The following is a 15,529-nucleotide window of genomic DNA, read 5'->3' as shown; positions in this document are numbered from 1 at the left end:
AGCGTATATCGGCCAGGCATGAAACCTTGTCCGATTTACGCCTGTTTGAGTAAGCCCTTAGTGAAACCTATCAATTCAAATAATTTTTCAACCCGATTTATAAGATATTGACAAATTGCATTTTATGTTTTATTGTGACTCGACTTACACGCAATAATCCTTTTAACTTGCAGCAAGCTTGTGTCTGTGGATCACAACAAGCCACTTGTCATTCCAGCTGGATCAGATTCTTTAAGTCAGATTGGTAAGATGTTTTAGTTGACTTCATACAATATGTTATGGCCAAATTGCATTCATTTGCAGCAGCTTACACGGAATCTCACTAAAATGATGCGGTTTTGATGCCTTTTTTTGTTCAAATTGCACCAAAAACTGCAAAATGACCTTGAGCTGTGAACTCGCTGTAACTTATTACTTTTTGTGAAAACCTAGAACTAAAGTGTTACAATGTCCTAATGTTTAGGAACCCCTCCTGCCTCTGACAATGACCTGAGACAGGTTAACGCCCGAACACCCATGGAGCTATGGAAGAAGACCTATGAGAGAGTATTTTCTCCAGAGGTAATACAGATGGGGCACAGATCTAAACTATTGGTAGGGTGAGAATGGGAAATCTGAATAGGGGCCTATTCACACTAGTGAGTTTAACGTCTAAGTTCTGGTGAAGTTTGCAACTGACAAAACTCGGACCCTTTGAAGTGTATGCAGTCCCTCACATGTGTATTTTTTTTTTTTTTCACGGCCCAACAGTCCTTGTTAAAAAAAATTGCAGCATGTTCTGTTCTAGTGCACTTACGCAAAACTAAAATCGCTTAGGATGGCATAAATGTGCATCATGGGGCTAAAGGGGTCATCTGTAAATATGGATATTATACAGTTTGTCTTAAAAGCTTTGTGGGGTTCCAAATGATAATGCTGTGGGAATGAAACATGGGAGACACATGAAATAGGTGTTAAATTAAAGAATCGGGTCCTACAAGTATAATTTCCATAGATGTTACCATTTCAAATAAACATAAGGGAATATGTAGGATTTGGTCTCAGGCTGAGCAGTTCCCAGATGTCTTTCCTCTACATTCACACATAGCAGAAATGGTGCTGATTTTCCACAGCGGAAAATCAGCATCAAAATCTGAGCAAATGATGCGGATTTTGACGTGGATTTTGGTGTGGTTTTCCCGCAACGGAAAATCCACACCATTTCCACTATGTGTCAATGTACCCTAAGATGTGAAAGGGTGTTTGAACACAGTTCCGTTTATCCACTCCATTTGTATGTGTATTACTGCTAATTGCTGGGTGGCATTTGGGCTTAAATAGCAAGTCCAATTGCCATATACCATGAAGTGTCTGCAGCAGTGACCTGTGTATACAGAACGCCATTCCTGCAGCCAAAGCAAAGAAGGACTGGTGGTAGGGCCAGGAGCAGCGGTACTGGACCAGTGAAGAAGTGAAGCAGTAAGTTTAAGGGTGGTATTACATGAGCACTAGCAGTGGCCGCTGCTCCTGTCCTTGCCACCATTCCTTGTTCACTGACATTCATTTTTTCCCAACAATTGCAGGGCTGAATCTGCAAGCGCAGGAGCAGCTCAGCAATTAACATTATTGCACAAGCGTCAACCATGCTTGTGTAATAGCGCCCTAATTTTATTTTTTTAAGAATTTCCTCACCCCTGCCTATTTGCTCAATAACTTGCAACACCCCTTTAGTTGTAGTGTTAATCCATTGTATTATCCTTGTGTATTTCGATTATTTTTCTTGGTTCCGAAAGCAGATTTATACCATTTGTCCATTCATATGAAATATTCAAGGCAGCTGATGGTAAAAAGCCTTATAATATAGCAGCAGGGCACAATCTTGTCTGATCAGGTTGCCAAGCTGAGTGTGGTTTACAGTATAATTAATGTGATTAGATTTATTGTAGGCTTATTTGTACATTGCAGTGAATGTCATATCATCATCACTATTTCAAGGCTTTCTTGTATCAGAGTACAAACTCTGTCTGCGGGGGATATACCAACGCAACAACAAGTACATTTATTACATGTGTCTGGATAATTGTGGTTTGCTAATTCTCATTTGAAATTTACAGACATTACTTATAAAATATATGAAAAGACTACCTGCCCTCAAGATTGTGAAACACAGAGCACAATCTGAACGATATAGCCTGTAATGATGTTACAAGCTGTTCACTGCATAATGCCAGGAGGGGAAGATGGACCATCATTGTCTGGTTCTTCCCAGCATTTCTTTACTATGGATTGATGTACGCCGAGGTCTTAAGCGAAGCTTTTGTAGACTTTCCCAGCTTAATGCATCTAGAGAACACATCTTCTGAAATTTCCTTGCATCAAGGCATGGTTGACATTAAGTAGTCTTTCTTGGTAACAGATTTGTCAATTACCAGGCTTTATATGCCTTTATTTAGTGGGAAAAGCACCTGTGAAACCTGCACTTCCAAATTTCAACTCTTTGAGGGTGAACACCCTCTGGCGATCCATTATCCTTGTGATGCGAGAGTGAGTGAAACCGCATTATAATGAAACCAATGATTTTCAAAGGTTTCATTCTCATTAACGATGTTTTCACTGTAACCTCGCATCGCAAAGAAGAATCTGCGATATCGCCCATTGTCTTCAATGGGGCCAGCGGCAGCAGTGCTAGCCCCATTGAAAACATAGGGAGTACATTGGGCTCCCCTGAGACAGCTGTGACAGCTATGGCAAGGGATTCCTTCATTCCCACGGGGATGAAGGAATGCCTTTTCACAGCTGTTGCAGAGATCCACGATGCTGTCCCATTGCTTTTAATGGGGCCGGCACTGCTGCAGCCCCATTGAAAGCAATGGAATGAAGGCTACCACCGCGGCAATGATTTTCAGGGAAAAGCTTGAAATATAAGCCTTTTCCTGAAAATCATGGCTAACTGTAAAAAAAAAAAAAAAGATTAACTGACATAGAAGAGCCGTCCAGCTCTTCTCTCTGGCCCCGGCAGTCGTCTTCTGTGTTCTGGAGGCCGGGGATGGAAAAATCTTTGCCTCCAGAAAGCGCTGCCTCTGATTGGCTGTGCACTGTGGCCAATCAGAGGCAGCACCCAGGTGTCATTGAATGACAGCTGAGTGCTGCTCTGATTGGCACAACAATCAGATGCTGTTCTCCTGAGATATTCACACACAGCATTTCAGCAGATATGCCAGGAGAATGGCATCTGACCATTTTGGCCTGTGACTGGCTGCAGTGGTCAGGTGGTAGTAATTGCAAAGTAAAGGCCGGGAGAGCCGTGGCATTGCAGTGCTGGATCGTCAGGTCTGAGGACATTGCTTTTATTACAGTGTTTTAACAGAGTTGGACCTATTTTTAACCACTTGCATTACAACCGGGCAACTGAAACACCTTTGGCCAATTGGTTCTCGTAGAAGTCATTAACTCTGACTTTCTTTTGCAATTGTATAAATGATTACGGATGGCCATAATCCAATGGCAGGGCCGTGAGATCACTATAAAAGCTGCCCATAGATGCAACAATAAATGTGAACCATCCAACTGTAAATGATTATCTTAGATGTCATTCTGACAACTGACCACTCCAGGGCAAAAGAAGCAATAACCTTTGCAAAGTGTTTATTAGCTCAGCACATGATAACACTCGGCTTATTAAAGGTGAACGGCCTAGAGTTACCTCTGCTGGGTAGTTGAGTTTATTAAAAAGTTGCAGAATTGAATTAGGAAATTAATTTCTTTATATTCACATGAACACTTATAGCCGGTGCTAAAAAGGGAATCTGTTACGTCTTATGGGCCACTTAAACTAAGGTTATGGACTCTTAGGACAGAGGGCTATAACTTTCATAGTCACCTGCCTTCCTGTTCTTTCCTTTGTCCACCTGCAGTCCTGGCACTGTTCTTTCATTATGAGAGAAATATGCCTAGGAGTCTGCTCCATGCATGAAGCGAGGAAACTGGGGGAAGGTGAGTATGACCGTGGCATCCCTGGACTCCTATACCAAGTTCCCTAAAATATATTATTTTTATTAGATATTCATTCAAATTCACTTGTTAAAGGATAAAAATACATATTGCAGACTGCTTGGAACAAAGAAACACTCATTAGCCGCCCTAAGCTCCCTATGAACTGAGTGAAAGACTCAAACTCCCTCCTCCGTTTAGAAAACGTTATATGATCACGATCAAGAGCAAAGGATCACATATGAGAAAAAGAGGATACACCCAAATGCAGGTTAAAAACTGCCCTACGCTCCCTATGAACCGAGTGGAGAACTCAAACTCCCTCCTTCGTATCAAGGGGAATCCTTAAACAAGAACTCATGGCAGAGGGCAAAACGCAGCCAAGCAAACTGTAGTAAAAACACTGCGGAGACCCCCACCGATCAGAATTTTATCACCTCTCCTACTGATCGTTGATAAATGTTGATTTTGGGAATACCCCTTTAATCCTGAACAAGCCCTACTTTTTTGAAGGGCAGTAAGCTCTTCATAAAGAGTCCCTGCTGACAATCACACTGATCATCTGTTCTTTGGGGAAATCAGGCAGTAGGTGTTCAGTTTCCCTGCAGTGCCACCACAGGGGATTTGAAGCATTACACAGTGTCCATTCAAATCAATGGGTAGTAATACAGAATTACTTAAGAAAATATACATGAAAATTATTTTCTTTTCTTTTTTTAACCTACACAACCCTTTTTAGGGATGCCTTCAAATTATTTCAAGCTGTAAAATATGATTTTGTTCTCTCTTGTTATAGAATAAACACGATTCAAAAGATTTAAAGGACCCTGCAAAAGATTCACAATATGCAGAAAGGGACGTCGATGCCATGCGGGCTGTAAAGGATCAGGTATGTCTGCTTTACTATTGGACACCCCCAAAGAGTTAACTGCAGTTCATTCACTGCTAGTCACACAGTTGTGTGAAGGTTTTCAGAGTTGATATTGGGTTATCAGCAATAGGTGTGTTGTGATACCCTACAAAGGCATGTTATATGGTGAGGATCATTTCTGGAACATGGAGAAAACTGTCCCCTTTTCCTTGCATTGAAGTCTTGTCACCTAGACCTAAAGAACATCTCCTACATCCAGCATTACCTGACTATTGACATTGCTTTAAATGCTATTCCTGACCCTGCTCATTCCCCAGCTTGGTTACCAGAATTCTCTTGAACATCTGCGGCCAAGTTGACCTTTTTGTCTTAATAGTTCTACTAACACCTCTGCCGGATGTCAGTCGTTACACTTTTTACCTGTTCTATATTACATTTACATTCAATACGCTCCTACAGGTCTGCAACGTTCTCCAGCATACTGCGTCTTCCTAATTTTTAGATTCTTGTCTCCTACCATCCAACTTGTCCTCACCATAGGACCAATAATCTGGTTATCCCACCTATTCAGCCTTTCACTGTCCAAATCCCTCTTCATCAGTCTTTTTCCTTGCACTTCCATGACTTCTCCTGTGTTAAATCCATCCTAAGGCTCTTTTTGCCTCACCTGGACACTTCGGAAAAAAATCTGCAGCGTAAATTGATATGCGGCACAGATTTTAGATCTGCGTTGAGCTTTTGACCGGGAGTAACCCTGACCCTCAACTCGTACTTCTCTCCGGCTTATCTGTGAGTTGGACACCATACCATAAAGTAACAAGTTATCAGTAACATTTGGAAAGTGCATATCAGCTCTGCACATTATAACACAGTATATTAAGGTCAGTGGCCCAGAGTTACCTGCCCTGTGGAGTGGATTTTATAAAAGCCCATTTTAATTAGGACCGTCTGGAGATTTAATGGGGTTATTCAGGTAACACAGGTCCCTGTGATGTCATCAATGTTGCTACAGGACGTAGCGGGTCAGCAGGCACCGTTAAACAGGAGCAGTGGGGGATTGGGTGAGTTTGACTTCTTTTATTATGTTACAGTGTGTTGATCAGCTTTCAGATTTTTTGGGGGGGCTGGATAACCCGTTTGAGCTGGCCAGAGATTTTAGATAGCTGTTCTCTAAACAGACCTTCCCATACATATGCAGCTATCTCTCCTGAACCTCCAATGCATTTGCTCACTCGGCTTGGCCCACCATGCATGTGTTTTGAATGGGAATAGGGGAGTAAGCCGACGCCAAGTTCCTCTGGTTGCATCTTATTTTAACAAGAGCAAGGATCCTTCTTTCCCCCAACGTCTGCTGTCGGAAGAAGGTCAAAATCAGTGGGTACTGCTGACATTAATCTAATGCGTAATCCAGCTTTACTCAATAAGGAAAGTAAAAGGGAGGACCAACATGTGACAAACCATGATACTAGAGTTAGGGGTGCTCAGGGTAAGTGAGCGAGAATTGCTTACTTGTTGGAGTTGCTTGGGCAAGGGGAACTTGTTATTTGTATAGTGCCAACTTATTCTGCAGCGCTTTCAGGTAATTTCACTGACCTAGGAAGGCTGAGTAAACCTTGAGCTGGCTAACTGATCCATGCGGGGATTGAACCTTCAGGTCATGAGTGAGAGCTTAGGACTGAATTCTGCTGCCCTAACACTCGTGCCACACAAGGCCCTAGGCTGTAAACAGGCAGTCATTCATCTACGAACAACTGCCTGTTTACTCTGGTTGCGGGAGGCTGGAAGAGACCTCCCGTGTTCCCCACCTTCATTCAGTGAACCACTATTGTTCCTGTCTGAAAGTACGAGGGTGATAATTGTTGGGACAGCTGTAGGGTACCCAACAGTCGTCCCTTGTAAAACCACCCTTACAGTATAAGAGGGTCCTCACACTTATTATCATGATATCCTCCTCTTCCTTAATTTTGCACGATCACCATCCAAACTTTAGAAAATGTGATAAAAAAAAAGCAAAAGACAAAACTGTGTTTTATATCCACCCTCCAGTACTAGTGCATTTTGGGACAGGGTCTCAGCAGTTTTGTTTCTAGCTGGGAGTTAGAGTTTGCTATATCCAAATACTTCCACCATAGCTGGTCTGTAATTGAGAGGAGGTAAGTTAAGCCTTCCTTTGTGACATATATAGGATGTATCACCCAAAAACTAAGGCTAAGGATTAGTGAACATCTGTCTTGAGCCACCTCACAAGGCAGGGCCAGATTCGGCATGTGGAATCCCGCAGCGGAATCCGTCCCTGGGAGCAGCGGCGTCCGCACGTACCTTTACTTTCCGTTTTCCATCTGTACTGCGGATGGTTTGCTTAGCGAGCCGTCGGACATCCGCAGTATAGATTTTTTTTTATTTGAAACTCCTGCTTTTCCCACGCCATCGCCTAGCGATTAAGCGGAATCTGCGACCTTTCAACAATGTAATTGCGGAAGGGCCGCGGATCGGACGGCTTCCATTGACTTCAATGGAAGCTGTCAGTGTGGAATCTTCACAAAAATGGAGCACGCTGCGATTTTTTTTTTTTTTTTTGATTTTTTTTTTTTTGATTTTCCGCTTGTGGAAACCGCAATTGGTTTCCGCAAGTGTGCAGGAAAAATCGATTTCCCACAGCATGCTATGGGCGCTATTTGCTGCGGATCCGCGGTGTCCTTTCATTGATAAAAAGCAGAGAACTGGTCAGATGTAGAAACACATTTTGTTGAGATTCATCAAAAACAGTTTTTGTGTTTTGGTACAGACAAAGTATAGAAACCTATTAGGATAATATCTGGCATGCTTCATTTATGATGTGCATATCCTATGTATAAAGAGTTTCATTGCTTTTGTGTCCAGCTATTGGTTCGTCATTTGCTTTTAAATCAATGTCAGTTGTGTATCCTGCTAGCCATGAGTAAGGACGAGTGTGCCGACGGAGATGCTTCGGTCAAGCAGTGAACATTTCTGCGCATTTTGTTGTTTTTGGATACTCCAGAAAGAAGCTTTAAATTTTACTCCACGGTCAAGTTGCTGGAGTTTTCTATTTTCTGGTACCTGATGCACACTGTGTATTAGTATTCATCATTTGTCTAGACACAACGATTATCGCTCAAAATTCGCTCAAAAGCCGTCTTTTGAGCGATAGTCGTTGTGTGTAACTGCACTGACATTGTGCAGTTTTCGTTATGCCATCGCTCATCGTTGTCTTTCAGCATGCTGAAAGATGACGATGAGCCTTATCAAGGGATTTACAGCGGGAAACAGCTGATACTATTGTTTCAGCTGTATCCCGCTCCCTGATGAGAGGCGGGGTATGAAGAACAGAGAGGTCCAGCTCTGTTCTCCATACCCCACTCGGGGGTATAACAGCCGGGCGCACGGAGCAGAGAACAGCTGGATGCAGAAGAAAAACGGGGACACCCCGCTTGTCTTCTGCATCCTCTGCTCCGAGCGCTCGGCTGTATAACAGTTGGGCACTCCGAGCAGAGAACAGCTAGATGCAGAAGACAAGCGGCCCAGCTTGTCTTCTACATCCTCCCCCCCGAGCGCAATATGATCGCTCAACGTTTAAGCGATCATCTTGCGCTGTAAATGACACAACGATTATCGCTCAAAAGTCGCTCAAAAAATAATCGCTGTGTCTAAATGGGCCTTAAGACACTACACACTGCTGTGAGTGGCCAGTACGGCTCACATAAGCGAAGCTAGCCAATCAGATCAGCATGTAGTGTAGTGCATTCTAACGCACAGGTAGTAAGAGAAGCGGTTGGTCATCTTGGTTTATCCAGGACCGGAGGGTCGCTTTTAACATGTTAATATTTTTCAAGTTTTATTAGCTGTAGGGCGCCTTCACACTGGCGTTTTTCTCGCACATTTTTTTCACGCGATTTTGCTGCATTTTTTTAACACAGAAGTCAATAGAACTTTCTAATGTTAAAAAGGCATCAGATGAAAAAATCACAATGCGTTTTTAACATTAGAAAGTCCTGTTGACTTTCGTGTTAAAAAAACACACGACAAAAATGCCAGTGTGAAGGTGCCCGTAGGGTTCCCTTTCTTTTAGTGGCCAGGTGATTTCCAATTGCCTCGATCCAGGCCTCTTTTTGGTCTTTGCACACACCGGGACTTATTGGCAGTACTTTGACCAATAACCAAGTGTAAATAGCGCAAGTCAAATCACATCAAGTGGTGAAAGTTGTAAATTAATCAAAGGGCACTGATTATTTCTAGATAGTACATGACAATTCTCACTGTGCTAATTAGTGGGTGTTGATGCCCTTTGCTCTTACATGATTGCTCTTCCAGACATCTCCTCAATAAAGTTGGCACTCCTCACTACTTCTTCTGAGGTTTCGTGCTGATGTGTCATCCTGGGCGTCAATATTGTAAGATTATCTTATCAAAATAAGATAGGAATTTATCCTTTATTGGTGCACTACCGCAGTACTTTACTAAGCTTCTAATTAGTTCGAATGATAGGGGAAGATTTGAATGTTCCTCAATAGAAAATTTTACCTGAGATTTTTTTTCATGTCGTATTGGGGTATGGTCATATGGCAGATTTTGGCGTGGTATGAATTCCGCACCAAAACCTAGATGAAATCCCTCTTCCATTTGAATGGCAATCATAAGACGCTGTTTTCATGACTCTTATTTTTCCTCTATGGATTTAAGATTGCGAAAAAGAGAAGCAGCTTGTCACTTCTTAACATGAATCCACATTAGAAACTCCACACCAAGCTTTGCCCATTCACAAGGGGTAAAGCCGCACGTGCCTCCATGGCAGAAATACATAGCTTAGCAACAGGTTTCTGATGCAGCTTTAGAGGGGAAATCCGTGCATCAGATTCCGCTGTGTTAACATATCCTTAAAGGGATAGTAACGCAAACAATTGACCAGATACAGGTGCATAGGCGATTTTCGGATATGTAAATACGCAGCGTATTTCCGCGACCGAAATGCACTTGTACCTATGTGCACGTGTCCTATTAAACACAAAGCAGTAGGAGGGGCATGTAAATGAGCATCTAGAAGCTGTATGCTGAGAACAGCAGGTGGTTTGTTATCTGCATACAGCTCCTTTGTTCTGCTGCAGGGCTGCAAGCTGAATGCAATGTAATCAGTGCTCCCGTGGAGAACACAGCATGCGGTCCCTGCTGTCAGCTCTCTGGCCGAACTATGGATTTTATGCTCACCTAAAAATCATCGTTTGTCTGAAAAGTAAACGATGGTAGCATTAACACGCAACGATTTATTGCTCAAAAGACATAGTTTGAGCGATAATCGTTGCATGTAAATGGGCTTTAAGGATATAAGCCAAACCGGGGTCATCCTCAGAAGGAAAACATAGCCAAAACAGCTAGGCTGTTTTTGGTTTTGCCCTTCAGCAGTGTGTAGTAGGTTTCTAGCTGTCTGGGTAAGAGGTCTGTAATGTGGGTTGGGAAGGCTACAGTTTCTCCTTATGGAGAGCATCAATCATAGAATGGTAAAGTTGGAAGGAACCTCCAGGGTCATCAGGTCCAACCCCCTGCTCAGTGCAGGATTTTCTAAATAATCCCAGACAGACATTTGTCCAGCCTTTGTTTGAACACTTCCATTGAAGGAGAACTCGCCACCACCCGTGGTAACCTGTTCCACTCATTCATCACCCTCACTGTCAGAAAGTTTTTCTAATATCTAATTTGTGTCTCCTCCCTTTCAGTTTCATCCCATTGCTTCTGGTCTTTCCTTGTGCAAATGAGAATAGGGCTGATCCCTCTGCACTGTGACAGCCCTTCAGATACTTGTAGACGGCTATTAAGTCTCCTCTCAGCCTTCTTTTTTGGAAGCTAAACATTCCCAGATCCTTTAACTGTTCTTCATGGGACATGATTTGCAGACTGCTCACCATCTTGGTAACTCTTCTCTGAACTTGCTCCAGTTTGTCTGTCCTTTTTAAAGTGGCGTGCCCAGAACTGGACACAATATTCCAGATAAGGTCTGACTAAGGAAGAGTAGAGGGGGATAATGACCTCACGTGATCTAGACTCTATGCTTCTCTTAATACATCCCAGAATTGTATTTACCATTTTGGATGCTGCATCCCACTGTTGACTCACGTTCAGTCTATGATCTATTAGTATACCCAAGTCTTTTTCACATGTGCTGCTGCTTAGCCCAATTCCTCCCATTCTGTATGTGCTTTCTTCATTTTTCTTGCCCAGATGTAGGACTTTGCATTTCTCCTTGTTAAATACCATTTTGTTAGTCACTGCCCACTGTGCAAGCTTTTCTAGATTTTTTTGAATACTCTCCCTCTTTTCCCTAGTGTTAGCTATCCCTCCTAGCTTTGTGTCGTCGGCAAATTTGATCAGTTTCCCATCAATTCCCTCCTCCAGATCATTTATAAAAATGTTGAACAACACTGGGCCTAGGACAGAGTCTTTTGTGGTACCCCACTTGATACATTCTTCCACTTGGATGTGCAGCCACTTATGACCACTCTTTGAGTACGATCACTCAGCCAGTTGTGAATCCACCTAATAGTTGCCTTGTCAATCCAATATTTGGTCATTTTTTCAATAAGTATGGTATGAGATACTTTGTCAAATGCTTTACTAAAGTCAAGATATACTATATCCACCGCATTTCCCTGATCAACACAGTCGGTGATACTGTCATAGAAGGAAATTGGATTACTCTGGCATGACTCGTTTGTTACAAACCCATGCTGGCTCTGGTTAATTACTCCATTTTCATCCAAGTACCTGCATACACGCTGTTTAATAATTTGTTCAAAGATCTTTCCCAGTGTAGAAGTCAGGCTCACAGACCTGTAGTTTCCTGGATCCATCTTCTTCCCTTTTTTGAAGATAGGGACAACATTTGCGCTTTTCCAATCTTCTGGGATTTCTCCTGTTCTCAAGGAATTTTCAAAGATTATGGCAAGTAGTTCAGCAATTACCTCCGCTGCTTTCTTTAGTATCCTAGGATGTAATTCATCTGGACCTTGAGACTCAAATTCATTTAAGTTAGCTAAGTGTTCCCTCACCATCTCTCTGCTTACAGCAGCCTGCATTATTTTATTCCCCCAATAGCACAGGGAAGATCAGTTGATGTTCCATCTACTTTCTGAGAGAAAACGGATACAAAATAGGAATTTAAAAGTTCGGCCTTCTCAACATCATTCTTAACCAATTCACTATTTTCATCTTGTAAATGGTGAATTGCTTAAGAATGATGTTGAGAAGGCCGAACTTTTAAATTCCTATTTTAGGTGTGTTTATCAAGTAGGTGTGAGGAGATCTACAGGCCATGCCATGCTTCTCTGGGAAATTTGGTTTGCACATGCCTCTGCCACTGCCTCTGCCACAGCTTAAATGCGAAGGCAGCTTCCTTATAAGTCATTGTCCAACTATGTAATAAGCCTTATAACATGATTGGGAATATAAGCCAAAGACTGAGTCTTCTCCAGAAGGAAGAGATAACCATGCAGGGTTAAAAAAAACTAATACCATTGAGACAACAGAGGGTTAAAAGGACTTAAGAACTTGTATGCTAAGTTCACATTAGCAATAAATCCGAATTGCACCATAGAGGCTTAGGCACAACTCTCATCGGACAGCACATGACATTAGTTAATGTGCTGTCCAATATACACGGACCGTGCACATGGACATGCATTAGCATGGCCTATTTTTCATCCATGAAACAGAAGGGAATAGGACATGTCATGAGTTGTTTTTTTTTTTGTTTTTTTTCATGTGGACTATCAGCCTGTATGAAAGAAATGTCCATGTGCCTAGCCTGTTAGGGTACAGTGAGGCCGTATGCTGTCTATGGATTAACACGGACTGCAAACAAGCTCAAATACTGGAGCGTGCCTGAGGCCTTTAGGGCTCATGCCCACGGACGGAGCAGGATACGCCTGCGGATTTACGCCGCGAGAGTACCGAGTTGGTAAACAAAATCCCCACTGGTGATCGTGGGAAAACGTTAATGGAGACCTCCACTGTGGAAAAACGCAGTGAAATAGAACATGTCGCGATTTTTTTCCTGCAGCGGAAATCAGGCCGCAGAATCACGCATGTGAGCACTGACAGGCAGAAAAGCTGTTAGGTTCAATAGAACTTAATAGCTGTGTTATTCTGCTGTGGGGAACGCGGCAGACATCGGTCCGTGGGCATTAGCCCTTAATGGTCATGTTTCATTCTTTTGTCTTGAAATGCAACAAGTACCCATACAGGGATTGATGTGGAGTGATTTAGAGGAATAAAATGGTTTTGTATAAGGAATTACCGTATAAACATAACGCTGATCTGGGAACCAGTAATTTATTATGGGATACATAAAACATAACCTTTGTTCTATAGCCATACGATATGATGACTATTAAACACTAGACACTTGCGACCCCTGGTCTAACAGCTTCAGTAAATACACTTATTGTCCAAAGAAATCAAGCATCTAGAAGGAGTCCTGGGAATGGGCTGAAACTTTCTGTGTAATTGTAACATAAGTGATTACAATATCAGAGCAGAGGGATCATTTATTGAAGGGAGGCTCTAGTACCCTGTTGTACCACCTCTAGCTTGGATACAAGATGTGATACGGGCGGGCATGGAGGCTCTAGTACCCTGTTGTACCACCTCTAGCTTGGATACAAGATGTGATACGGGCGGGCATGGAGGTTCTAGTACCCTGTTGTACCGCCTATAGCTTGGATACAAGATGTGATACGGGCGGGTATGGAGGCTCTAGTACTCTGTTCTACCAGCTTTAGCTTGGATCTAAGATGTGATACAGGTGGGCATGGAGGCTCTAGTACCCTGTTGGGCCACCTCTAGCTTGGGTACAAGATTTGATACGGGCGGGTATGGAGGTTCTAGTACCCTGTTGTACCGCCTCTAGCTTGGATACAAGATGTGATACGGGTGGGCATGGAGGCTCTAGTACTCTGTTGTACCAGCTTTAGCTTGGATCTAAGATGTGATACAGGTGGGCATGGAGGCTCTAGTACCATGTTGGGCCACCTTTAGCTTGGATGTAAGATGTGATACAAGCGGGCATGGAGGCTCTAGTACCCTGTTGTACTGCCTCTAGCTTGGATGTAAGATGTGATACAAGCGGGCATGGAGGCTCTAGTACCCTGTTGTACCGCCTCTAGATTGGATACAAGATGTGATACAGGCGGGCATGGAGGCTCTAGTAGCATATTGCTTCTCATTTGCTGTAACTGAGCCTCTAGATTGTGCAAACTCATAGGCTGTCAAAGTTGGTGTCCCAAATGATCCCATACATTTTCTATTGGCAATACACCTGGCATTCCTGTGACACCCTTGCTATAGGCGATTGAGTAGTCTCTCTGTGGAAAATGTCTCTTGGAAGCCGCCACGAGAGGAACACATGTGGCCACAGGATGTTGTGATCATATCGCTGAACCGTCATTGTCCCTTGTACCACTACTAACTGCCCTTCCTAAATTTATTGTCTGAGGTTGCAAAGTGGTTAATCTATCTTAGAATTAATTCTTGGTTTGCAGGTCATCTGATTAGTATCATGAATTATAATGACAGCCTTTGAAATGTTTAGTTATCAAAGGGACATTAACCCTTAAGAATCCTTTAAACAGCCCAATTTAAGCCTCACAATTGATGTGAGGTTTTCTTCTCCCAACGGACATCAGCTTTGCTTCCCATTGTCTTCCTGTGTTTCTCAGGTATATGTTGCATATATATTATTTGATGGATTAATAACATTTTATATATTTTATATTACATTGGCTACTTATCCTTTTTGTTATTTTGTTCTGGTCTTTATTCACCATATTACATTGTATAATTATTATTATTTTTTTAATTATACAATATAAACAATGCAACGGAGGACAAGGTACGGCTACAAACGAACCTAGATAAGCTGGGGGCTTGGGCAGAAAAATGGCAAATGAAGTTCAATGTTGATAAATGTAAGATTATGCATATGGGCAGGAGGAACGGATGTCACCAATATACACTAAATGGGGTACCGCTAGGGAAAAGTGATATGGAAAAAGACCTGGGGGTACTAGTGGACTGTAGACTTAACTGGAACAATCAATGCCAGTCAGCTGCTGCAAAAGCTAATAAAGTCTTGGGGTGCATTAAAAGAGGTATAGGGGCGAGAGACGAGAACATTATCCTCCCACTATATAAGGCACTTGTCAGGGCCCACATGGAATACTGCATGCAGTTCTGGTCACCGGTGCTCAGGAAAGATGTTACAGTACTGGAGTGGGTTCAAAGAAGAACAACTAAACTAATACATGGAATGAAGGGACTGGAATACCCAGAGAGGCATCAAAACTGGGATTATTTACTCTGGAAAAAAGACGGCTAAGGGGCGACCAAATAACTATGTATCAATACATGAGGGGACAATACAAGGATCTCTCCCATGATCTGTTTATACCCAGGACTGCGATGGTAACAAGATGGCATCTGCTACGTCTAGAAGAAAGCAAGTTTCATCGCCAACACAGAAAAGGGTTCTTTACTGTAAGAGCAGTGAGACTGTGGAACTCTCTGCCTGAGGAAGTGGTGATGGCAAAATCCATAGAGGAGTTTAAAAGGGGACTTGATGTTTTTCTAGAGCGGAAGGATATTACAGAATATAAATCTTAGGTTAATTGTTAATCCGGGTATACA

At 42.6% G+C, this 15,529-nt stretch overlaps 1 protein-coding gene across 1 annotated transcript in view; it reads left to right on the top strand.

Moving 5' to 3' along the window:
- DYNC2LI1 (dynein cytoplasmic 2 light intermediate chain 1) overlaps positions 1-15,529 on the top strand; it is a 36,169-nt gene that overhangs the window by 19,250 nt on the left and 1,390 nt on the right. The window contains exons 10-12 of the mRNA XM_066595565.1: positions 174-244; positions 464-561; positions 4,766-4,858. Of these exons, the coding sequence (XP_066451662.1) occupies positions 174-244; positions 464-561; positions 4,766-4,858 (262 nt within the window). The remainder of the gene's footprint in view (positions 1-173; positions 245-463; positions 562-4,765; positions 4,859-15,529) is intronic.

Source organism: Eleutherodactylus coqui, chromosome 3 (genome assembly GCF_035609145.1).
Source record: "Eleutherodactylus coqui strain aEleCoq1 chromosome 3, aEleCoq1.hap1, whole genome shotgun sequence".
In the NCBI taxonomy this organism is placed as follows: Eukaryota; Metazoa; Chordata; class Amphibia; order Anura; family Eleutherodactylidae; genus Eleutherodactylus; species Eleutherodactylus coqui.
The sequence above is the reverse complement of the archived record's forward strand: the minus strand, read 5'-3'. Positions and strand labels throughout refer to the sequence as shown.